The sequence below is a fragment of the Sciurus vulgaris genome (genome assembly GCF_902686455.1).
Source record: "Sciurus vulgaris genome assembly, chromosome: 7".
NCBI classification, from domain to species: domain Eukaryota; kingdom Metazoa; phylum Chordata; class Mammalia; order Rodentia; family Sciuridae; genus Sciurus; species Sciurus vulgaris.
Window position 1 is genome coordinate 127,670,854 of NC_136467.1, and position 20,446 is coordinate 127,691,299.

The following is a 20,446-nucleotide window of genomic DNA, read 5'->3' on the forward strand; positions in this document are numbered from 1 at the left end:
AGAGTCTCCTCTTCCTAGTCTTGTCTTTAGGGAGCAGGGCTGCTATTCAGGTGAGCATCCTATTTTTGTGTACATTTTTAGTTCATAGATCCTTTTAAAAAGTCAAAGGATTGATCTTTATAACTGACCATGGTCTAAACTTCGCAACCATGAGCCCAAAATAAACTTTCCACCTCGTTCTTTTCAGGTATTTTGACCATAGCCATGACGGACACACTGTCCACATTATTTATATTTCACATTCTTCTTTGCTTTTATTCCTTTAAGCTGTTGTTTTCTAACAACAAATCATTATGATTTAGCCCTATTCAGTGGCTTATGAAGGTTAAGTGGTGCCTGGGAACATTTCAACTTTTTCTCTTTCCATATTGGGTGGAAGGCTGAGATCTTTAAGACTGTAGTCCTTGTGGTGCCCTATGAATTGTCACCCTGGACAGACGACTCCAATTTCCAACTGTCTTTGTTTTTGCATTTAGAAGTTAATGAAACTTCTTCTTTTGATTTCCTGATTTGCTTTTGTCCTAACTCTGCGTTTCTTGAAATAGACTGTCCAGAATGATTGGAATGGGAATGATGATAAATGTTTCTTTTGAGCAAAGTCACGAAGTGGATTGGGATTGTCACTGGTCAGCTTTACAAAAAAAAAAAAAAAAAAAAAAAATTGTGAAATTTACATTTGTCCTTACTACCCTTTCTTCTATCCCACCTCTTCCAGATTTCATGGAGCTAAAGGGCTGTCACAACAAAGGATTTTTCTTTAATTTTGAACTGGAGCATAAATGAAAGGAAACTATAGGAAAGCAAAACCTGGCTCACTTTAGAAACAAATTGCCAAGGATCAGTGTGATCCATGTTGACACTGGTTTCCTGGGGAAGTTGTGGTGGTGAGCTTTTTGCTGCTGGAGGTATTCTAGCCTGATTTGTATACTCACTTCTGTTCTGTGAAGGATATTACATAAGTCTGCAGATTGGACTTGGACCAGATAAAAATAATCTAGGAGTTAAAGAAAGTCACAGAAGGAGTGCTAAATTCACATCACAAGGAAATGCAGATGGGAACAGAGGGTAAGGGAACAGCTTCTAGAGTCAGGAGTTGGAGAATGGTAACAGAATCTGTGGATTTTATGGTCTATGAAGTAAAGAACTTTATACTTGCTACATACTGTAGTAGATGTAAAAATTTGGTTCCTATCCTAAAAAATTCTGTAGTCTTTTGGGAAAGAAAAAGTGCATACAATAAAATAATGAATGATGAATTCAAGGCAGCATGCATTTGCACACCGGGGATCAGTTGGGCGGGAACATCCTTTCTCTCATTTTCCTACCTGGGATCTAGCCTCCATAATGCTATCTAAATCTAGGTTGAACCATTCCTCTCTACTGCTTAAAAGCCTTCAGGTGTGCCTTGTTGCCTCTAGGATAAAGCTCCAGATCCTGCTGTGGTGCTGGCCTACCTCTCTCAGAGATGAGTTTAACTAACACTGGATACTCTCCCTGGGAGTGTAGATGTTCGGAGATGGGGTCCGCTGAGGGTGAGGACGTCGATGTCTGCCTAGCCCAGTGCACTCAGTCAGACAACAGAAATCGAACTCTGAAGGCACAGATCTAATTTTATTTAGGGTTGTACAGGACATATATAGGCACATTATCCAATCAGGTTAACACGCTTGTTAAAGCATAACAGAGTCAGCCTATAGGTGAACTATACGTCGAGGTAGTATAAACAAACCAAGCATGCCTAAGCAATTCTGCCCAGCAACAGGTCTGAGACAAAAGACTCGGGGGATGGGAAGCTCCTGCACACAGCACAAGGCAAGGCAGCACAGGCGAGCTCACATCACAGCTTTCTGTGATGCTTGACAGAGCGAGGCCTCCCCTCAGCTCCTAGCTCAGCCTCAACAGCTGCAAAGACCTTCATTCCATGGCGAGTCTTTACCATTAGCTCAGTTTCTCTGTCCAGACTGTTTGGCTTACTTAGACCATGGTGTCAGTGACTGCTGTCAGATAAGCTTGAGGAATGTTCCCCACACTGGAGGTATCTTTTCTCCTCACATTCTGCTGTTTTTTGGCCTCAGTGTCTACATGAGGTTTTCTTTTTGCCTGGGATGCCCTCATCTCCATTTTCCCATTTTCCAGAGCAATGGTGAGTTAGTCTAGCCTCATTTCCTCCCAGAATGATTTCTTTCAGGTCGAATTTCCTAACTTTCTTTCAGTGTATTGCAATTATCTGATGATGTTACATAAGAATATAAACTTCTTAAGGTCATGGACTGATTTTACTTGACCTAGTAACCTTAGAAACTAGTATAATAGCTTCTATAGACCAGATACTTAGTACTTGATTACTCAAGAAATAAAGGGCTCCATTAGTGAAGGAGACTTCCTGGGGAGTTGGAACTTAAGCTGGTCTTGGAGGATTTAACAGTGAGCAGGGGAGTGAAGAATGGGATTCCATGCAAAAGGCAGGTTTGGCCTTAGGTAAAATAATAAAATAACATGCAGTGTTATTTTATTACACTGCCTTTGGCCCTGAGTTATTCATTTCTCTACCTCTTAGGTAACTACCATTCTATACTATTTGCATTAAAGAATTTACATTTTATTTGATGATAAATGTCATACATATTTATGAATCTCATAATGCATAAAACAATACATATATGTGAATATGTGTTTATTTCTGTTTTTTTCCTCTATTATTCTCCTCTGCTCTGAATCACACCACATATTCTCAATGTCTTTGGTAAAAAGCACATATCACCTTGGATAGTATACAAAAATCTTCCCTGATGGTACACAGATTCATTTTTAAAATCTTAAAAAATGCCATGCTCAAATACGCCTCCTTACTTCCACATATGCTTTTCCTGTGAGGGGTACCTTGCCTAGTTCCCTATTTTTTGTGTGGTCCTCTCTTATCCGGCCTTCACAATAGCCTACAAGCTTCATTCTTCAGGATGCCTTCCCTGACCTTGATTCCTATACCCTCTGCTGCACAAACTTGATCTGGGCTTGTTTTCTCTCTGCTTCTCTAGCATTCACTTCCTGCTCAGGACCATTTATTACATTTTAACTATTAACTCTGACACAGTATTAAAAGAATGAAGCTAGTATTTCAAGAAGGTTATTTTGATAAGAGAGAGTCATGAACAGAGACTACACAGTGGATCATCATGTTCATGTAGGAGTGAGAAGAGAGGGAGAAATATATATAAATTTTCCAAGGAATAGTTGATGGATTTCACCGATTGGAGATGGAGAAGGAAAAAGGCTGTTGAGATAAAGATGACTATGAGACAGTGACAATGGGATTCACACAAAATTTTTGACCTACTCATAAAAGTGTTGGCTGTAGTTGTGGAGGATGAAAGAGTTTGTTGTTCAGGAATATGTCTAGCAGGCAATTGGAGGAAATTATATTGGTGCAGATGAAGGAAACTATGACTGACTATATAAAGTAGGCTGCTAGAATTCATTGTATAGTAGAAGTAGCAGGTAGAATTAATAGGTTAAAGGATTTTGAAAGACTAAACTTGTGAATTTGGTTCAACATTCTTGAGCCTTGAAGAATATGCACAATTAAGGAAGGCAGAGAAGGAAGAGAGCTGGAGAAGGAGTGACAACTGAAGAGGGGATAGGCAAGTAATTCTCATTTTCATTGTTTTTGTTTTAGCCCTAATAATCTTAGGTTTGCTATAGAAGATATCAAAATTTCTCCAATTACTGCCAAATAGAAACTAGGAGGATCCATATGGAAACTGTCTCCTTAGAAAACCAAACTGTTGCTGAATTTGTTCTCCTCGGCTTCTATGACATCCCTGAGCTCCATTTCCTTTTCTTTATTGTGTTCACTGTTGTCTATGCCTTCATTGTCATAGGGAATATGTTGATCATTGTGGTAGTGATTAGCTCCCAGAGGCTGCATACACCCATGTATTTCTTTCTGGCTAACCTGTCCCTCCTAGAGATCCTCTATACATCCACGGTGGTACCCAAAATGCTGGAGGGCTTCCTGCAGGAGGCAGCCATCTCTGTGACTGGTTGCTTGCTCCAGTTCTTCATCTTTGGTTCTCTAGCCACAGCAGAATGCTTCCTGCTGGCTGTTATGGCATATGATCGCTACCTGGCAATCTGCTACCCACTCCGCTATCCACTCCTGATGGGGCCTAGGTGGTGCTTGGGGCTGGTGGTCACAGCCTGGCTCTCTGGCTTCATGGTAGATGGATTGGTTGTGGTCCTGATGGCCCAGCTGAGGTTCTGTGGACCCAACCACGTTGATCACTTTTACTGTGACTTCATGCCTTTGGTGGTCCTGGCTTGCTCAGATCCCAGAGTGGCCCAGGTGACAACGTTTGCTCTCTCTGTAGTCTTCCTCACTGTTCCATTTGGACTGATTCTGACATCCTATGCTCGCATCGCGGTGGCTGTGCTGAGAGTTCCTGCTGGGGCCGGCAGGAGGAAGGCTTTTTCCACGTGCTCCTCCCACCTTGCTGTAGTGTCCACCTTTTACGGAACACTCATGGTCTTGTACATTGCACCCTCGGCTGTCCACTCCCAGCTCCTCTCCAAGGTCTTTGCCTTGCTCTATACTGTGGTCACTCCCATCTTCAATCCTGTCATCTACACCCTGAGGAACAAGGAGGTTCATCAGGCACTACAGAGGCTTCTTCAAATTAAACAAATGGAAACATCTGGTTGAAGAAAGAGGGTAGTGAAAATTTCATCTTGGACTTTGGACATTGAGAAGTCTCCAGAATTGACTGGAAAGGAATACCTTTGTTCTATTCCAACATTCCCCTTTGTAATTCCCCCGCCCTTTCTGTTGCAGCCATTGTTCCTGCCTCCCAACGACTTGTCAATCTGTGAACATCCTAGCTAGCTATTGGTTCATTAGTCAGCTTGAAAGTATCCTTCTCTAATATTGGTCCCCTGTTAGCCCGGCAGAATTCAACTGTTTACTGTAGCTACTCCTCCATCTTTTCTCATCCTTCTGTCTCTCCTCCTCACTCTCTCTATCCTCCTGACTTTCACACTCTCTCTAGCATGCACCCTATCTTATTCTCTTTTTTTTCCTCTCATTTTCTCTCTTACCCTGCAGGGAGACACTCTGTTGGCTTAATAAACTCCCTTATGTGATTTCCCGTGTCTGGCGTGGTTTCCGTGGGATCCCTTACACCCTTTAACTTTTATGTAGTTAAACCAAAACACCAAAAATGAAGACAGTAGAGCAGTACTTTTCAAATGCTAGTTTAAAAACTTATTTAAGTTCCTTTTAGTTCTTTTTAAAATATGCCATAAAAATTACCTTGATTTGACCATTACCCATAGCATATGCTATGTGTGTATTGAATATGAACATATGAATTGAATTATCACATTGTACACCATAAATATATGTAAGTAAAATAATAAGGAAAATGAAAATAGAGAAATAAGAGTAATAGCAAAACAAATTGAGAAATATTACCTATTTATATTATTGCTAGAAGATATTTCAAAATTTCTTTGTATTTATGTATCATAGAGCTTATAATCTGATTTTCCATTGAATACTATGTCATGAAAAAAAATATTTACTTCTTTATTCTTCTGGGCTTCCTAGTGTGACTAAAGATGATTTGCTTAAATAATCTATGGTCAGGAATTTTTTTTTAGTTGTAATGTTGAGAACAGGGTGATATCCGTGCAGCTACCTTGTATAAACAAGCCGTTCCTCAAACCAACCTGTGAAAACCCCCCTAGGAAGGGGTGCACAAACACTAAGGGATGAGGAACTGTCTTAATCACCAGCATGCAGGCAGTTGTGACTGTGTCCTTGAGAGCCAATACAGGACAAACAGGACTGCTGGGCCCCCGGGCTTGTCAAAGTTGTTAAGAGATTTCTGTCTGAGGAATGTGCAGCTGCCTGGAGACCTTATCTATCAAGGACAGGGGGGCCTAGCCCCAACTCATCTCCTGCATAGTTCACCCCTTCCCACCTCCCTTCTTCCTCCAGGAACTTTTAGTTCTGGCGGGACCCAATGCGAATCAAATAGATTGGCAGGACCCAACCAAAGAGGACAAATGTTTAGCTGTTCAAATGTTAACCAGTAATATACAGGTCTTTGTGTGTGAATGCTTGAAAATCTCTTAAATAGAGTGCTTTCTCACTCCTCGGGGCCACTCCCCACTCAGCCATTGTAGTGGTCTGAGAGGCTGGTTGTGGTCCAAGCTCGAGCTTGCAATAAAACCTCGTTGTGTGTCTTGCATTATCGTGTGTGCACTTTGACTCTCTGGGGATCGGTTGATATTGAACCTCAACAGTAATTAATTTGTTTATTATCTGTACATTGTGAAATTCAGGTTTTCCTATAAGTAAATTTTTTGGATGTTGTTGAGAACAAGGTGACATCTGTGTAGCCATGTTGTATGAACAAGCCATTTCGGGAACTGACCCGTAAAAACACCCCCAGGAAAGGGAGTGCAAACACTAAGGAATGAGGAACTATCTTAACCACCAGGATACAGGCAGGTTGTACCCTCAAGAGCCATTACAGGACAAACAGGACGTATTGGGCTGGGGTTTATCAAGGGGTTTATCAAGGCTGTTAAGAGATATCTGTCCGAGAATGGGCAGCTGCCCAGAAACCTTATCTATCAAGGATGGGGTGCGGGGGGCCTAGCTCCAACTCATATTCTGCATAGTTCACCCCCTCCCTCCTCCCTTCTTCCTCCAGGACCGTTCAGTTTTGGCGGGACCCAATGAGATTCAAATAAATTGGCGGGACCCAACCAAAAGAGAACAAATGTTTAGCTGTTCGAATGCTAAACAATAATGTGCATGTCTTTGTATGTGAATGACTGGAAATTTCTTAAATAGAGTACTTTCTTATCCCTCGGGGCCTCTCCCCACTCAGCCATTGTAGTGGTCTGAGAGGTTGGTCGTGGTCCGGGCTCGAGCTTGCTTTGAATAAAACCTCGTTGTGTGACTTGCATTACCGTGTGTGCACTTTGAATTTCTGGGGATTGGTTGATATTGAACCCCAATACTATCATCATCATCTCTTACATAAATTTATAGTGAGGTAGCAACTTGATTTTGTACTGAGTGCATCTTTTTTTCCCAGCAAGATATCACAAGTTTGCTATGCTGTTTTTGAAGCCAGAATTGGGGACAGGCAGTTAGTTTAGAAATAGGGGATGGGGTCAAATTGAGGAAATGGAGGCCTTGAAAGCCGTCTGCCTCTGGAAGTTGGAGACTGCCCCTGGGAGAATGGAATGTCAAGGATCTCTGGAGCTCATTGATTACCAAATTTACCTGTGCTAATCAAGGACAGCAAGCAAGGAGCTGCTAATTAACGCCTCATGGGCCCTTGCCTGGCTGAATCACTTTGGTCCTCCTCCTGCCCCATCCGCTTCTCACTTTTTACATCTCACCTGCAAAACCAGGCCTAGTCATGTAGGCAGGAAGGAGAGATAAGGGGGGAGAGAACTGGAGAACAAAAAGAGACCTTAATCTATAAAAGATGTAGGGTACGCTCACTTCTTGGGACTTTAGAACATCAGCCATGGCCCCCCTTCTCCCTCCGGGGAGAAGTCTGTATTTTTAATACTTTTAAATAAAACCTGCTTAATATTCTTGCCTTGGCGTGCTTCTCTCTCTCTCTCTCTTTTTTCACAGCAGGAACTCATTTATTGAGGAAATCACACAGCTTTTATGTAGGGTGGGGGCTAGGCAGGAACCAATTAGCTTAAAGGTCAGCAAGGCAGGGGTGGGGTGGGGGGTTCATGCAGGTGAGAGTCCCATTGGACTATATGGCAAGCATGAGCTGATCGCATTCGCAGAACTGTTGTTAACCAATCCCTGATGGTGGTCCGATTTATCGTCATTAACTATTGAAACCGCCTTTGAGGCCTTGATCTTGCTCACTAGCCAGGGAGTAAGGAGTCAGCCTGAGTTAGTTAACGAGTCATTAGTCCCAACATATCCCCCTTTTTTGTTTTATATTAAGGGTGTGTCTGTCTTAGGTTGCCCCTGGGAGGGTCTTACCCGTCATGGAACATCACCCTAGCAGTTTGGGGGTCCACCTTACTCGAAGGTGTGCCTGTCTTAGGTTGTCCTCCTCTGAGGATCTTACCCGTCATTGACTACCTCCTTAGCGCTTCAGGCAGGCGCCTCAGGAGGAGCAGGGCTTAAGGGAGAGACACTTAGACCCCAGTGTCCTGATATGAGTGATCCATGATCCTATAGGACTCCCAATCATCATTATGAAGGGTGGTATAATGCTGTTGGACCACCATGAGCTGCACAGACTTAGCCTGGCTTTTCAGTACATGGATAAGCTTATCAATTATGCAAGGCCCAAAGGTGAACACAAGGATAAGAGTGATTAGCCGTCCCCTAAGTGGGAGGAGGTAGGGAGCCACCCATGTAACTCAGTCCAGAGGAAATTAGAGTGGAGCTTGCTCCTACAATGTTCCAGATCTTCTTGTAGGTTTTTGATTTTATCTTGAACAATGCCAGAGCGGTTGGCGTAGAAACAGCACTCTTCACCAAGGAACAAGCAAAGCCCTCCTTCCTTCGCCATTAGCAGATCCAAACCACGACAATTTTGCAGGACAACAGTGGTCAAGGAATCAAGTTGAGCCTGTAGATCTGTCTGGAGCCGGCAGGCCACACCCCCGCCTCACCACATGTTGAGCTAAGATGGCGCCTGCCAGATGCTGGTGGGGCGCCTCTCCTGCACACGTAACTGTCAGACAATGCCAGGTATATCAGACTAGATTGCATGGTGCTTCACGACTGGCCAAGTACACTTCCTTATTTGAGCTCTGGCACCAGACTAGTCTTGCCTTCGCGCGCTTTCCCCTGATTGGTTTTTGTACTTTATATTAACTGGGTTTATTCCCCTAATAAATGAGACTTGATCAGGCTTTTGTCTTGTCTCCATTTCTCGTGTCTCTTGTCTCTCCCAATCCCCGCTCCCCGCTCCAGGTTCCCGTTGCAGTCCTGCGGGTCGAGACATAGATCTAAGATGGTAGAGCTGCAAAGTGCAATGTTAGGAGCTCTGTGCAGCTCTCAAGGAAATCCACTGTCCAAAGTCATGAGGTCAAACACCCCAATCTCAATCACTGTTGTCCCATTTTTGCTACTGCGCATTACACTCTTTCTTAAATGTCATTTTAAGCAGTTTACATATATTGACTCCTGAGTCTATATGAACATTAGTTAACACAATTTAACATTATATCTAAAACATGAATTGAAGAAAGGCTGAGAGAGCTTTTAACTTTCCTTTTGTGTGGCAAAGTGGCAAAATGTTTTTATGTTTCACAATATTAACCTTTAAACAAATTAGGCTCTAAATTTTAGAAATACAGTTACACTTAAAATTTCTATCTTGGTGTAAAAAGTAACAAATTTTACATATACCCTATTGATAACAGGTCCTATAATAGAACATTAAATGATAGAAATAAATCCCCAATAAAATTTACTCTTTATAATTACCATTACAGATAAGTTTGATTCGTACGATAACAGCTTGATAAATTTCCTGCTTTAAAAACCTGTATACCTGGAAAATATGAACACATTTAATATACAAAGAGTGACTGTTTCACAATTACCTTGACACTTTTATCTTACCAAATTTAGTTTTTAAAGAAAAATTTAGACTCTGTAACATAGTACAATACTCTAACAGTTTTTTAACCATAATTGTATAAATCCCAATTTTGAAGACTAATTGTTCTAAAGAATAAAACATAATAGACACAAAGTTAAGAGTAAATTAGTGTTTCCAAGAAATCCTTGTCATTTTACCATATAGATTAAACTTTGGTTTATATCAGAGCATTAGTATTTCACCTTAGGAAAAACCTTAAATAGCTTTAACTGTGTCACATACATACAACCAACTTAGTTACATGCAATCTTGTTGAAACTTGCCCTTTACAGACTTTCTTAGCACTTACTTAGTCCCCCATGTATTTCATCACATAAGTACTTTCTTACCCAGAAACATTTTGTTCTTCACTAAATATATTTCCATATGTAGAACCTTTTATTTTTTCTTTCCTATGTGTTGACCTTTTTGTTCACATTCTGAAACTCTTAAGAAATTTCTTAATTTATATAAATTACTCCATTTTAATAAGATTAAATATTTTGTTATTTATAGTACTCTAATTGAAACACGGTTGAAACTTTTGAAACCCTTTTTATGTAGAATTGTACCTGTGAGGACATAACTCTTAGTAACCTTGTTTTTAGTTTAGTGATAGTAATTTTCTCTACAAATACATTTGAGTAATCCCATACATGTCAACTCTAATTCACTTATTTTGTAAAAACCAAGATATCAGACAAGTGTACCAACAGTATTAGCCATCTCTTTCCTGTGGAAGAAAAGTCCTAGAAAAACTGATGTTATTAGTTTGACCACCTAGAGACTTGTGAGTTATTTTTGAAGACATTTTACTTTTATTAGTTTACCCAATTTGAACTGAACCTTTTTAAATCACGTGAATTAAAAGTATCTGGATCCATTTTAAAATTTTAATTTTAGGAGTGCTCAGTTTTGATATAGACAAAACATGACATCAGACAGCACGACTTACAAATAACACAAAATCAAAGCCCTTGTAACTTTATAGGTGAATCTCCATTGCAATGTAACAGATGTTCAAAAACTCTAGGTGGATAAAAAAATAGAACTGATCAAAAAAAGTCATGAGCTCAAAAAAAAAAAAAGTAGAATTCCAAACAAACAAGAGTCCTGGAAAAATGATATGGCCGTTAATTTCTTTAGTAAAGCACCATAAAATTTACTTTTGCTGGAGTTCAGGTAAGACTCCTTTTGCTCTTTTTTTTTTTTTTTTTTTTTTTTTTCTCTTGGGTTTGAGACTGGTCTCCTACTAAGCATTTTGACTTCTTCCATTTATATTTCAATGTAAGCCTTGACTGAGCTCTGGAAGGAGCTGACAGGTTTTAGCAGAAACTTTGTGCCTAGGGCATTTTTAACCCTTTTTCCTGGTTCAATTCAGGTTTGGACACCGAAAATTGTGAAACAATTATCTCCCACTACTTATGGGGAATGGGGCTACTATATCATACTCCTTACTAGGACATGCCACTGATGGTTGGACTGGTTACTCCCTCCACACCGGCATATGTGGGACCTCATGGCAGGAGGACTAGGTGGGCTGGGCTGGGGAATCGAAGCAGAAACAGCTGAGTCGAAGTTGGAGGAGGAGGAGGGATTAAGAGGGGGAGAAGAAGGAGGCATTTGCAGGAAGAGCATAGAAGCACAAGAAAGAAGAGACTTGAAGATAAGGAATTCCTTTCCATCTGCCCATTCACTCACGGAAGCTGTGTACCAATATTTTTGGTAGCCACAATCCACCTTCCCATGGAGTGATCTTTCATCCCTGCACAGGCCAAATTGTGATCGGTAGTCATTCCTTCCCAAACTAACATTTTAACATTTACCGGGAAGGCCATACAGGGAGGGGGGAGGTTAGGGTCAGTGAGTTCTCGCCCAGTATCATAAAATGGCTGCTGGGAAGATTTCCTGCCATCCAGAAGGAGGAGGGCCAGGGCTTTCTTTGGAGTCTGATGTGGCCCCAGAATATAAGATGGCAGCAATGAGCCTCCCCAGGGCGGAAGTGGGTCCTCCCTATGTGTAGAGGCTGGCTGCCCTCGTGGTTCCTCAACCTTGGGAGGAGCGCATGGAGATGGATTGGGCTCCTCATTAAAGGTCTCCCAACGTGGCTTACTATGTGGCAAGTTTCTGGAAGGAGATGCAATGGGAGGAGCCAGCGGTTCTTTAGGCGGCGGCTCTTTGGGAGGAAACTTGGAGCCCCCTTTGGGAGGTCCTGGAGAGAAGCAGGCCTTAAGGGCGGATAATGTAGGGTAGACTCCCTATGGGGGACCCTCCCCTAAATTGATTTCCCTTGTCCTAACAAGTTGTTCTACATGATTCCATGTGGACCAGTCAAAAAGATAAGCGGCAGGAAGCCAAGGGCCCACCCGAGTAAAGGTGTCCTAGGCTTTTCCGTCTGTGTATCAGACCACTCATGGCCCCTACTCTTCAGCATGAGTCTAAGAGCTGAGAGTGCAGGGTCACCATGTGTGGTGTGTGTTTGCCCCATCTTTTCGGGGATGCCCTTACCTTGGAACTTCCTTGGCCCAATCTGCCGGTACTTTTGGTTTCGAAGCTGCCTCTTCGCTTTGGCTGCGGATCAGCCTTGAGGGGCCCCAGGTTGGGCACCAGATGTCGGGGTCTTCAGCCCCCTTGCTCTTCTCGACCAGTGGCAGGGGAAGGGTACACTCCCCAACAAGGTCAGACCAGGATAGGTAGGGCTGACTGACCGCCTGCAGCCCTCCGGGCGGAGTACAATCAGATGCGTCAGGGAGACCAGTCACAAGAGGAACTCCTTGGTGTGCTTCTCTAATGTTCAAACTTCAACATTAAAGGGAGAACTCATTGCCAGTAAATGACGGTATCATTTTTATTGCATCACACCATGAGATACAATGTTCAGTTGCCTTATTTCTAGAGAGGCAATTTTTATTATTGGTCAGTGAGTTCAGGTGATATTAGCCTGATCCATTGATTACTCAGTTCCCAATTAACCTTTCACATAATATTTTTATCATCCATTGATAAAAGTTAATGATTGATACCTAGAGTGATTTAGTTCTTTCAATATGTTTTATTTTAATGTTTTGAATATGTTTGTAAGTAGCTGTTGTAATATCTTTGAAGAGTTTTACATCTAGTCCTTATTAGTTTTAGTTATTTTTGACTTTTTTTTTTTTTAATATTGACTGGATTTTCCACAGGTCTTTGTATGACTAGCAATTATTTGTTAAGATTCTGGATTCTGCTAACTTGTCATGAAGAATGTGTGTTGTTTTCCTAGCAAGTCATTTCAATTCAAGGAGGATCATCTTGAACTTGGGTAGGGTTAATTTAGAATAGTCAGGTTTGTGGAAAGCTCAAGGCATTTGGCAATCTTCATGTGATTCAATCTCTAATTTACCCCTTCTTTATAGGTATTGTTTTAGTCTCTTAGGACAAATTTAGAGTGGGTCTCACTCAAGTATGTGGTCCTCACTCTTAAGGCTTGGCTGCTCAGTGTTTCAACTGGATAAGACAGGGGTACTAATGAGGTGTTTATGTAGTTTTTTCATTTTAGCAGAGCAGAGAGCACACACTTTTTGTGTTGGTCTACCTTAAGCCTGATCTATCTCTAGTACCTGTTTTCTTTCAATTCTGAAACAATTCTTCTCTGATAAGTCTCAAATAGTTTGTCCTTCACATGTACAACCTAATTATCCGTCATAACTCACAGATTCCATCATCAAATAAACCTCCCAGATGCCCTCTATACAGCTCCAGCTCCTTCCTTTCTGATGCCCCATCTTCCTGCTGACTCCAAAACACTTTGATTTGTTTTGTCAGGTCACTGAGACTGATACCGTTGGTTATTTGTGATGAGTTCAAGTTTTTCTTCCTCAAATGTTGAAGTTTGAACATGAGAGAAGCACACTGAGGCAAGCATAGAAAGCAGGTTTTATTTAAAAAGTAATAACACAGTCTTCTCCTGGGAGGGAGAAGGGGGGCCATGGCTGGTATTCTGGTATCCCAAGAAGTGAGAGCGCCCTGCCCCTTTTATAGACTTTTATTTCCTTTGTTCTGCTCTCTCCCCTGTTATCTCTCCTCCTGATTAGGCCCAGGAGATGCCTGGTGGGATGGCCAATGGATGAGAAACACCTGTTGGCAGGGGGAAGAGCCAAATGGAGTGGTCCAGGCAAGTAGCACTCCAGGGGGCATTAATTAGCAACTCTCTGTCTGCAAACTTTTGGGAGGGGGAGTATAGGCAGGTAATCTTGGTGATCAAAGGGCTCTGGAGACATTAACATTCCAACTTTCCAACCTTCCAGGGGCGGTCTCAAACTTCCAGGATCCAAACTGGCCTCCATTTTCTCTATCTGACCTGATCATCTATCTATCCTAATTGTCTGTCTTTAATTCTGGCTTCAAGACTGCCTGTGATCTTCTGCTTGGAATTCATTTCTTTGAGCCATAGTAAAAAAATTATCCCTAGGGATAACTTTGGGCCATAGTAAGAAAATTATCTCCAGGAAGAAGGCTGTGTGATTGTGAGACTTACCTCCTGAGCTTCCTTTGCTTTAAGGATCAAAATCACAAATTGCCTGTTCTCCACTTTCTGACCAAAATTTCTTCCTGTACTTTGTTTTGTTCTGCGAGGACTAGCCCAGTACTAGTTATTCCATCATGGCCAGAAGCAGAAAGTTCCCATAATATTTCAATAAATGGTTTTGTTATGGCAAATACCTTGTTAGGCAAATATAATAATAAACTGTGTGTCTGAATCTAAAATCTTCAATTTTGAAGGTGGATCATCATCTTTAGTGTATCTCACAATGTTTTCATATGTTAGGTGCTCAAAATATGCTTGCAGGACTGGATTAAATTTTACTGAATGATGATGAGGAAAATGATGGGGTGGGGTGTGTAGAACTGTTTTGTTGGTGGTGAAGGTAGATAGGTATGAGAAATGCTTAGTGGTAGTTATTACTGGGTCCTTGTTCCCCCCAAATCCCAAGTCACATAAAAATGCATTTTATAAACACATAAGCCCAAAGCAGCAAGATATACAAGTTATATTTTTATGTTCTATTCTGAAGACATATTCTTTTGTTCCATGTACTTAGGACCAGAGGTATTATAAATGATTAAAAGTAGTTAACAATGTGTATATTTATAAAATCTTAGTCTAGATATCTTTCAGAAAAGAAGTTCTTACACTACTCAATCATCAATTTTTTAAATATATTTTTTAGTTGTGTATGGACACATACCTTTATTTTATTTTTAGGTGGCGCTGAGGATAAAACCCAGGGCATCATGTGTGCTAGGCAAGTGTTCTACCACTGAGCCACAACCTCAGCCCTCAATCACCAGTTCTTAAAGGGAGAAAATTTCTCCATATCCATATTTTCTTTAAAAAAATTTTTTTTTTAGTTATACATGACAGTAGAGTCTATTTTGACATATTTATACAAACATGGAGCGTGTCTTTTTCTAATTAGGATTCCAGTCTTGTGAATGTACATGATGGTGAGATTTACTATGGTGTATTCATATATTAACAGGAAAGTTATGTCATATTCATTCCACTGTCTTTCCTATTTCAATCTCCTCTTCCTTCTCTTTATTCCCCTTTGTCTAATCCACTGAACTTCTATTCTTCAACACCCACCCCCACCCCACTTGTTGTGCATTAGCATACACATATCAGAGAGAACATTCGACCTTTGTTTTTTTGAGATTGGCTTATTTCACTTAGCATGATAGTCTGCAGATCCATCCATTTACTGGTGAATGTCATAAAATCATTCGTTATGACTGAATATTATTTCATTGTGTATATACACCACATTTTCTTTATCCATTCATCTGTTGATGGTTCCACAGCTTAGCTATTGTGAATTGAGCTTCTGTAAACATTGATGTGGTTGCATCACTGCCGTATGATTTTAAGTCCTTTGAGTATATACTGAGTAGTGGGATAACTGCACCAAATGGTGGCTCTATTCTAAGTTTTCTGAGGAATTTCCATATTGTTTTCCAGAGTGGTTGTACCAGATAGCAGCCCCAGCAATATATGAATGTACCCTTTTCCCTACATCCTCATCAAAATTCATTGTGACTTATATTCTTGGTTGTTGTCATTCTGACTGGAGTGAGATAAAATCGCAGTGTAGTTTTAATTTATATTTCTCTAAGTGCTAGAGAACATTGTTGAACCTTTTTCATGTATTTGTTGACCATTCTTATTTCTTCTGTGAAATGTTTCTTCAGTTCCTTTGCCCACTTATTGATTGGGTTATTTGTTTTTTTGGAGTTAAGTTTTTTGAGTTCTTTATATATCCTGGAGAGTAATGCTCTATTTCTCTTTAAAGGCTCTCTCCTCATGTTCTTGATTTTTTTTCCTTTGCCTGTGAAGAAACTTTTTAGTTTGATGCCATCCCATGTATTGATTATTGCTTTTACTTCTTGCCCTTTAGCAGTCTCATTAAGGAAGTCAGGTCCTGACCTGATATGTTGGAGGACTGGGCCTACATTTTCTTCTAGTAGGTGCAGGGTTTCTGGTCTAATTCCTAGGTTTTGGATCCACTTTGAGTTGAATTTTGTGCAAGGTGATAGAGAGGCGTTAAATTCCTTTCTACTACATATGCATTTCCAGTTTTCCCAGCACCATTTGTTGAAGAAGCTATCTTTTCTCTGGTGTATTTTTGGTGACTTTTTCTAGTATGGGATAATTGTATTTATGTGGGGTTGTCTCTGTGTCTTCTCTTCTGTTCTATCAGTTGTTCTCCTTTATCTTGACTTGTCCTTGTCCAGTCAGCTCAATTTGGGCTTTGGTTCCTGTCCTCAATGAGTCCTATATTGTATCCTTCTATGAAGTACAGAATTAAATTGGTATTACATCTTATCCTGCTACTGGTGCCCTGGCTTATTGTTTTCCTGACACCTTTTTGGATTTTTTACCTCTGTCACCTCCAGAGCACCTGGCGACTAGATTCCCTGACATTGTTGTTCAGTGGCAATCAGTGTTCAACTGAAGATTAGATATCCAGAGAAAAAGAAAAAGATTTGTATTTACCAAATCCTGGGAAATACGAGAGGTGGTTTATGAAACCAGAGGAGATAGGAACTTGAATTATCCATTCAGTCATTATTCATTTGAAAATAATTTCTGAACAAGTCATTAGATTAGAATTTAAAAGAAGGTATTAACTTCTAGATGACCCAGGAAGAAAGTGTAGACTAAGATGTGAATGTGGAAAAGAGAACACAGGCTGAGAACTTAAGAAGTATTCTTGCTAAGGCAAAGTTATATCTAATCCATGTATCAAGTTATTCACCCAAATAGAATTATTAAGTGTTTCACTGAATCTATAATTCACAATGTACAATAACATGAAATATAGTGGATGATACAAATTAACACAACACATAGTCTCTTTTTTGTTATAATACATGGTATACATAGGAAGACAAGCCAAACACACCATAGTGACTAAGCTAGTTAGTGTGTATTCCTTTTATAATGAAAAGAGATCACCCACATCACCCTTTGTCAGTCTGTCTTTGAAAGATCACTTCATTCATAGAGTGATGAATTGACTTATTTTTTCACTTAAAACTTAATGAACACAAACAATGTACCAATTATTCATTTATTCTGTTACAAAAGGAGTATTTTAGAAAAATCCTCTTGCTTTTAGTTGTCTTCCAATTCTTAGCCAAAGTATCGGAAACTAATCAGAAAGTTTCAAACATAGCATAAACACATGAATATATAAAACATTCTGAAAAGAGGACTAAAGGGGGGAAATAGCATTGGCTTAGTTTCTTTTCTCCTATTAGTGCTGATGGTACTGATGACATTGATGACCTTTGTTGATGATAGCAAAGATGGTTTTGACTGTAGTGAAGGTGATCTTCAGTATTAAACCACAGATAGAAATGTTAATGGGTATCAAAAGGGTCATAGTGATGTGAATGCATAAACAAGTCTCAATGATATTAGTTTCAAAGGCTATTTTATAAAGAGTTCAATCCAGTGTTCTTTCCAAGAAATCATGTAAGGCTCTATGATGGGCATGATTTTGACTGACTCTCTTTGTTAATGTGGGGGGCGGAAATAGGGAGTGATTTTTCTAAAAGTAGATGGTTATGGGGAAGATCCATAATCTTGAGAACTCGCCATGCCCAGGATCCTTTTCAGTGAACTCTTTACATCCTTATTTCTCAGACTATAAATGAAAGGGTTTAGAGTGGGAGTTACCAGGGTATACATGACAGCAGCAACCAGCTCCCCAGAGGAGTGAGAAGTGGATGGGGGCTTCAGGTAGGTGACAAATACTGTGCTGTAGAAGAGGATGACCATGGAGAGGTGGGAGCTACACGTGGCCAGGGCTTTCCTTTTCCCCTGTGCTGATGGAACTCTGGCCACAGCTTGGAAAATATGGACATAGGAACTTATAATGCAGAAGAGAGCGCTGATTCCTAAAACCCCAGCCAGAGCCATTGTCAGGTCCTCATTGAGGTGGGTGTCAGAGCAAGAAAGCCAAAAGAGAGGGCCAAAATCACAAAAAAAGTGAGGAATCTCTTGGTTAGCATGGAAAGATAGCTGGGATAGCAACAAGATATGGACCAGAGAGACCAAGTGGGCCACTCCCCATGACATACCCACAAGCACCCCACATCTGCAAGGTCTCATTAGGAGTGGGTAATGCAGTGGATAGCAAATGGCAGCATAGCGGTCAATGGCCATGATTGCCAAAAGTAGGTTGTCCATGTCGGCAAAAACAGCAAAGAAGTATAATTGGGTCAGACACCCAGAGAAAGAGATGGATCCGTTGTGGGTCCACAAATCCTCCAGCATTTTAGGGACTGTAGTAGTAGTGAAGCAGAGATCCACAAGGGAAAGTTGGCTGAGGAAGAAGTACATGGGAGTGTGGAGGTGAATATCAGTGCCAATAGCCAGCAGAAGGAGGGAGTTCCCAAGGAGGCCCAACAAGTAGAGAACCATAAAGAGACAAAAGAGGAGCCACTGCTTTTCTGGCTCACTGGACACCCCTGAGAGGACAAAGTCAGGAGTCTTGCTGCAGTTCATTCTGGTCCTAGTGCTTCAAGAAGGATTTGGTGTGAAGAGGATTCACTCCCTGCAGACACAGGTGTGCAGTAACCTGGATTTTGTCTTCTGTAAATATGTCTCTCTTACACCAACCAAGGTTTGGAAACTAAAATATCAATGGAGGGACAAGAGTTGGAATTCATAAAGGAGAGCCAACTGAGGAGGCATGAACACAATTTCCCTAGAATTTCTAAGTGTGCAAGTTCTGTGTGGATTAAACTTTGTATTATCTGATGGTATAACCAATTATTTTGTGAATCTGTTTTCCAGCATGATTTCTTTGAAGGCAAAGGCTGCATCTTACTATTTAACTTGGTGCTTGGCACACAGTAGGAGCTCAATAAACGTTCCTATCTATATGGTAACTACTTTGGTTCATGCTTTGGCTGATTGACTAGAATATTAATAGCCTTCCATCTGGTTTGCCACGCCCACTCTTGCTCCATCTAATATGTTGTTTATAATGCAACCAAAATCATATTTTCAAACAAAAAATAGAATTATGTTATTTTGTTTAGGTAGGCAACCACAGAACCATTTCTTTTGTGTAAAATGCACAATCTTTATCATGTCTTACAAATCTCAATGTTTTTATTTTTAATTTTTTTTTGAAGTACTGGGAATCAAATCCAGGGCCTTACACATGCTGAACAAGGACTCTACCTTTGAGCTTTATTCCCAGTCCCTCTTGGTGTATCTGATTTTGAGGTACCTCACCAACCTCATATTGCACCACCATCCACTCATTTTCTGTTTTGTAGCCACAGTGACTGTGCTGCACTGTCTCAAGCATACCATCTTGATTCCTTTCACTCTTAGCTTCTACTCATTATATTAGTTTGTCTTCTGCTGCTAATAACACAATACTATAGACTAAATTATTAAAAAAAAAAGGTTTATTTTGGCTCACAGTTCTGGTCCAAGTTTGAGGGGCTATATTTGGTGATGGATTTTCTGGCAGTGCCCCAAGTTGATGTGTGTGTGTGTGTGTGTGTGTGTGTGTGCATGTGTGTGTGTATGTATGTTTGTGTGTGTGTATTTTCTGGTCTCTTTCTCCTTATAAAGTCAATAGTATTCAATCATGGGGCCTCTATCTTAATGACCTTTTCTAATCCTAAGGACCTCCCAAAGGCCTGCCTCTAAACACCATAGTTAAATCAAGTTTCCACCCTCTTACTACCTCCACTGAGGATTTGTATCTAAAATGAATTATTGATCTAAAATGAATTTTGGTGGAGACAAACCATATTCAAACCATAGTATTTCACCCCTGTCTTCCCAAACTTATACCATTCTCACATACCAAAGACAATTATTTCCTATCCAAACAGTCCCAAAGTCTTAACTTCTTCCAGAATTAATTCAAAACTTCAAAGTCTACGGTCTCATCTGGTACTCGAACTTCTTCCAACTATGAGTCTGTACAATCAAAACAAGTTATCTACTTCCAATATTCAGTAGTGGGCACATTTCCATTCCAAAAGGGAAGAATAGGTAAGTATAAGGGATAACCAACCCAAAAAGAGTTCAAAACCCAGGAAGGTAGACATTCAATCTTAAAGTGCTATTTATGGGGCTGGGGAGATAGCTCAATTGGTAGAGTGCTCACCTCACAAGCACAAGGCCCTGGGTTCGATCTCCAGCACCACAAAAAAAAAAAAAAAAAAAAAAAAAAAAAAAAAAAGGGCTATTTATGGCATCTTGCACACATTGGGACTAGGCT

At 40.6% G+C, this 20,446-nt stretch overlaps 2 protein-coding genes across 2 annotated transcripts; one reads left to right on the forward strand and one right to left on the reverse strand.

The window, feature by feature from the left end:
* Positions 1-3,751: 3,751 nt before the first annotated feature.
* Positions 3,752-4,699, forward strand: OR11A1 (olfactory receptor family 11 subfamily A member 1; the record flags this gene model as incomplete). The annotated part of the gene is made up of 1 exon (XM_079149224.1): positions 3,752-4,699. The coding sequence occupies one exon, from the start codon at positions 3,752-3,754 to the stop codon at positions 4,697-4,699; it is 948 nt and encodes a 315-aa protein (XP_079005350.1).
* A 13,058-nt stretch (positions 4,700-17,757) lies between these two features.
* LOC306666972 (olfactory receptor 1f45-like) lies at positions 17,758-18,702 on the reverse strand (the record flags this gene model as incomplete). The annotated part of the gene is made up of 1 exon (XM_079149225.1): positions 17,758-18,702. The coding sequence occupies one exon, from the start codon at positions 18,700-18,702 to the stop codon at positions 17,758-17,760; it is 945 nt and encodes a 314-aa protein (XP_079005351.1).
* Between the last annotated feature and the right edge of the window lie 1,744 nt (positions 18,703-20,446).